General features: G+C 53.3%; 1 protein-coding gene across 1 annotated transcript; it reads left to right on the forward strand.

Moving 5' to 3' along the window:
• Positions 1-499: 499 nt before the first annotated feature.
• Positions 500-5,419, forward strand: LOC104667447 (SH3 domain and tetratricopeptide repeat-containing protein 1-like). Its single transcript, XM_030932004.1, has 3 exons — positions 500-545; positions 2,285-3,184; positions 5,299-5,419. The coding sequence occupies exon 2, from the start codon at positions 2,584-2,586 to the stop codon at positions 3,088-3,090; it is 507 nt and encodes a 168-aa protein (XP_030787864.1). The 5' UTR covers positions 500-545; positions 2,285-2,583; the 3' UTR covers positions 3,091-3,184; positions 5,299-5,419.

The following is a 5,419-nucleotide window of genomic DNA, read 5'->3' on the forward strand; positions in this document are numbered from 1 at the left end:
TATTACTCCCAATATGGCAGGGGGTGTACATCCACTCTGTGATATCCTTCTTAATATTCCAAGGCTGAGAGGTTGATATTACTCCCAGTATTGCAGACACTGTACACCCCCGTGTGATACTCTTCCTGATATCCGGAAGGGGAGAAGATGGTATTAATCCCCATATCACAGGAGGTGAACACCCACTCTGTGACATCTTTCCTAGTATGCAGGGGGAGGGGGATAATATTATTCCAATATTGCAGAAGATGTGCACGCCTCCCCCATGATATTGTCCTTAATATTCCAAGGCACAGAAGACGATATTACTCCCAATATCGCAGAAAGTGTACACCCCCCAGTGATGTTGTTCCCATGATCCAGGAGGGAAGAGGATGATATCACTTTCAACCCCTGCACCTTGCAATGCTCTCAGCCTGCAACACCGACACCTAGCTCAACCTGACATTGGACCAGAGGTGCTGGCTTGGGGTGCTGATTGCTTCTCTTTTCTCCCTTGCCAGACTCAGTAGAGGAAGCTGAGACTGAGCAGCCACGGGAACAAGGTGGGTTTTGCAGGTGGCTCAGGCTTCCTCTGCTTATGAGCTGGGCCTTGGGGTAACGCCGGGGGAGGTGACAGAGCTGAGTACGGTGGGCATTGGATGCGGCTGTCACCCCTCTGTGGTGCGGGCTGGGGGCTTGGGGGACGTTGACTGAGGTGGGCCTGAACCTCTCGTCTACTCTGACACTGGAGGCTGTGGGGTCCCACACTTCTTCCAATGGACATGCTGGCCCCCGCCTGGTCCCCGACCGAGATGGGACATCCTTTCCACTGCTGGGGCCCACATGGGGCTGTGGGTTCCTTTCTCATGACCTGGAGAGGCTGCAGCTCACCCTGTGCTCTGCCTCAGAGATGGGAGGCCACACTGCCCTCAGCGGGTAGCAGAATTCAGAGCCTTAGGTTGCAGGGGCCTCAACTGAGGTCCCTGAAGGGTCTGCTCTTTCCTGAGGCGCTGATTCAGGGAGGCCCTCCCGTCTCCGCTCTGGGGCTCTGTCTCTTCCCCTCACACAGAGTCCGCATGTGAACAGCCTGGTGATGTGGACGCACCTAGGGCCCTTGGAAGTTCCCTGGGAATGGGATCCATCCCAGTACATTTGGGATGCAGGCACAAGGTCCCAGAGGAGGCCTGGGAAGCCAGTGGGGAAGGGAAGGCTGTAGTAGGTTTAGCCTCGGGGAGGGGGTGGTTCCACCCTCTGCCAAAGTCCCTGGAGCAAAGGCACGTGGCTCTCCAGCTGCCCCAGAGGCCAGGGTAGTGGCTGGGAGGGGCTGTGTGCCTCTGCCGGGTGGGGGAGATTTCTTAGCTAATCTAGTGAAGTCAAGTCAGACATTTGCCTCTAAATCATATTTATTAATTTTTCAATTCCAAGGCTTTACAGAGGAATAAGGAGGCAGTTTGTATTGAAAATAGTTTTTACACGTGAGATTGAAAAAGAGTCTGTTTAAATCTAGTTTTTTCCTTCCCTGTAATGCCTCTTTTCATCCCAGGTTTTCCAACAGGAAATGCGCTCATTTGCTCACCTCTGGGAGGGGGCTTTGGCTAGGAATCCACCAAAGACAGCAGGTGCCAGTGGACTGCTTGAGCAATCTGGCCTTTGTTAACCCTTTAGGAACTGTGGGCTTCAGGTTTTCAGACCATCCAAGGTGAAGGTGGCCACAGGGGCCTGGAAGCTTTCCCATCCTTCCTGCAGGGATGGTCCGTTTCCCTGCACGGAGCTTGGTACCTGGGTACAACACCTCTGTCCTGTGCTGTCGGTGGCTTTACCAATTTTGCATAGCAGCTTTTGAGCTGATCAATAGCTCTGATTGGCTGTTGAGGATTTCATGGATTCCTGTACCCCACCGGGGGGCCCAATATGCTGACAGAAGTTACATTTGTAGGTGTAGTGCTGCATATACATGGGTCCAGTTAGAAGGCTTTGATTCTTTCTAAAAGGAAAGGCATCTCTGAGGGATCACTGAACTGACATAGTCTCCTCAAACCATGCTGTCAGGTGGGCGACAAAGCAGGACAGGAGGGTGATTTCGTAGGAGAGTTGGGCCATGGGCCTGCGTGTTATCTCTGTCTCCATAGTGCTGGAGTTCCTACGTGCTCCAGGCCCCGGGTTTGCATTGCACATAATTCTCAAGGGCTCATGGCAAGCTGCACCAGGGACACAGGGGACGGGCATGCGGGGACCCTGCCCCCAGTGGACCAAGGACTCACTGCTGGACTCTAATCTGTCTAGGTATTTTTGTGACTTGCAGAAATACCGCCACCTTGCCTGGGCCTGGAGCCACCGGAGACCCTTCCGAAGGTGAGGAATGTTCTGGAACAATGCAAGGCCTGCCCAGGCTGCCCCCAGGAGCCAGCGTCCTGGGGTCTCTGTGCGGCATCCAGCAACGTGAGCTTGCAGGACCCTGAGGAGCCCTCCTTCTGCTTGGAAGCTGAAGACGACTGGGAGGGTCCAGAGGCCCTGAGCTTACGGCTGCTGTTCCTGAACACCTCCGGATACAAGGCCAGTTTCCGTGGCCTGTACAACGTGGCGCTGCCATGGCTGAGCGGCATGTTTTGCAGCTTTAGCGACGAGGAGGAGCTGACTGGGCACCTGGCACAGGCCCGAGGGGCGGCCAAGAAAGCTGGCCTCCCCATGGCCCTGGCCACGCTCTGCTTCCTCCTGGGGCGGCTGTGCTGCAGGAGGCTCGAGCTGTCCCAGGCCCGGGTGTACTTTGAGGAAACACTGGGGACCCTGGAGGGCAGCTTCGGGGACCTGTTCCAGGTGGCGGCTGTGTACGCCAACCTGACCAGCATTTACCGGAAGCAGAACCGGGAGAACTGTACACAGGTGGTTCCCAAAGCCATGGCCCTGCTCCTGGGAATGCCCGGCCACATCTGCAGCACCGAGGCAGACGGGGAGCTCCTGCAGTGGGCGGTGGGTGGTCAGAGCCTGCAGGTCGAGGCCCAGGCCTGCTTCCTGCTGGCCAGGCACCACGTGCACCTCAAGCAGCCCGAGGAGGCCCTGTCCTTCCTAGAGCAGCTGTTGCTTTTTGCACAGTCTGGGGATTTTCATTGACCTCCAGAAGAAAGAGGAGGCGCATGCCTGGCTGCAAGCAGGGAAGATCTACTACATCCTGCGGCAGAGCGAGCTGGTGGACCTGTCCATCCAGGTGAGTGGCAAGGGATGCAGGAGGACCCCTGTGCTGTTCACTCTCTGTCCATCCATCCATTCGTTCATCCTTCCATCTCTATTTACCTATTCATCCTTCCATCCATCCATCATCCATCCATCATTCATCCATCTTTTTATCATCCATCTATTCACCCGTCTATCCATCCATTCACCTGTCCATCCACCCATCCATTCATCCTTCCATCATCTATCTGTTTACCTGTTCATCCTTCCATCCATCCATTCATTATCCATTCATCCATCCATCCATTCTTTCATCATCTTCCCATACACCGGTGGGTCCTTCCATCCATCCATCCATCCATTCACCTGTTCATCTTTCCACCCATCCATCCATCCATCCTTTCATCCTTTTATCATCCATCCATTCACCTGTCCATCCATCCATTCACCTGTTCTTCCATCCACCCATCCTTCCATCTATCTTTCCATCATCCATCCAAATTTTCATCCTTCTATCCATCCATCCATCATTCATTCATCTGGTCACCTCTTCATCCATCCATTCACCTGTTTATCCATCCATCCATCCATCTTTCCATCATCCATCCATTCAGCTGTTCATCCTTCTATCCATCCAACCATCTTCCATCCATCCATGATCCATCCATTCACCTGTCCATCCATCCATCCATCCATTCATTCATCATCCATCCTTTTATCATCCATCCATTCACCCATCCATCCATCCCTCCATCCATTCTTCCATCCATTCACCTGTTCATTCTCCCATGCATCCATCATCCATTCATCCTTCCATCATTCATCCACTCACCTCCTCATCCTCCCATCCATCCATCATCCATCCATCATTCATCCGTTCTTTTATCATCCATCCATTCAGCCACCATCCATCCACCTGTTCGTCCATCCATCCACTCATTCATCCGTCCACCCACTTATCCATCCATCTATCATCCATCCATCTGTCCATTCATCCATCCATTCACCCATTCCTCCTTCCATCCTTCCATCATTCATACATCCATTTATCCATTCATCCATATATCAATCCCTCCATCCATCATTCATCCATCCGCCCACCAATCTACCTATTAATCCATCCCTCCATTCATCTATCTGTCCATTTGTTTATCCATACATTGGTCTGTCTACCACTTATCCATCCATATGTACATACATCATCTACCCTCCACCCATCCATACATTATCTACCCACCCATAGATACATACAGACATACACACATCATTCCAACCACCCACCCACCCACCCATCCATCCACTCATCTGTCCATCCATCCATCTGTCCATCCATCCAGTCAAGCATTCATCTATCCACACACCCATCCATCCATCCATCCACTCATTCCTAAGCCACTGCTGAGCACCTGTTGTGTGCCTTTTCCCTCCCTCCAACTGGTTCCCTCACGTCCTCCCCCAGTGGCCAGCATCTTCTCCCTGAGGGCAGAGGCGTGGCCCCTCACAGTGCCTAGCACCTGCTGGTATACAGCTCATGCTCAAAGAATGCGACCACTCAGTTAACACACAGAAGAACATGATCCAAGCGACACGTGGCACATCTCCTTACAAAATGAATGTATCATAGCAGCTGTTTTCAGAGGCTTTCCCAAACACAGTGTGATCTGGAACAAATTGTGAAACCCACGAGCCTGGTGAAGCTTTCATTATTGAGCACCTGCTGTATACCTCCTTGAGCTGAGGAGAAGGATCAAGAGCTCATGGCCAAGAGGGGACCAGGCCCACCCACAAACACTGTTGATGTGCAGCCCTGAGCTGCGGCAGGGATGTGGCAACGCAGAAAGGAACCAGGGGATGGGCTGCCAGCAATCTGGGGGCCACGGAGACTGTTTGAGTGTGGGGGGTGGGCTAGGGCTAGCCCTGGTGGTAGGATTCACAGGTGTCGGGCTCCTGGGCTGCAGCTGCTCAGTCACCTCCTGGTACTCAAGTGCATCAGTTCATTGTCCTCATGCCAGTGGTGGGGCAGCCCTAATGCACAGGTCTGAAAAATGCTCAGGTGTACCTGCAGTGTGTGAGAGGAAGGAGGCTGGCGAAGGTGGGTGTGGCCACCTCACCAGGTGTGGGTCTTGAGGGAACTTCTTCTCCTTTCAGGTGGCACAGAATGTGGTCCTGTACACAGGCGACTTCAACCTGGGGCTGGAGCCGTTTGAGGCAGCTGGAGACATCTTCAACGAGGCCTGGGAGCGGGAGAAAGCCATGTCCTTCTACCGGG

Source organism: Rhinopithecus roxellana, chromosome 6 (assembly GCF_007565055.1).
Source record: "Rhinopithecus roxellana isolate Shanxi Qingling chromosome 6, ASM756505v1, whole genome shotgun sequence".
In the NCBI taxonomy this organism is placed as follows: domain Eukaryota; kingdom Metazoa; phylum Chordata; class Mammalia; order Primates; family Cercopithecidae; genus Rhinopithecus; species Rhinopithecus roxellana.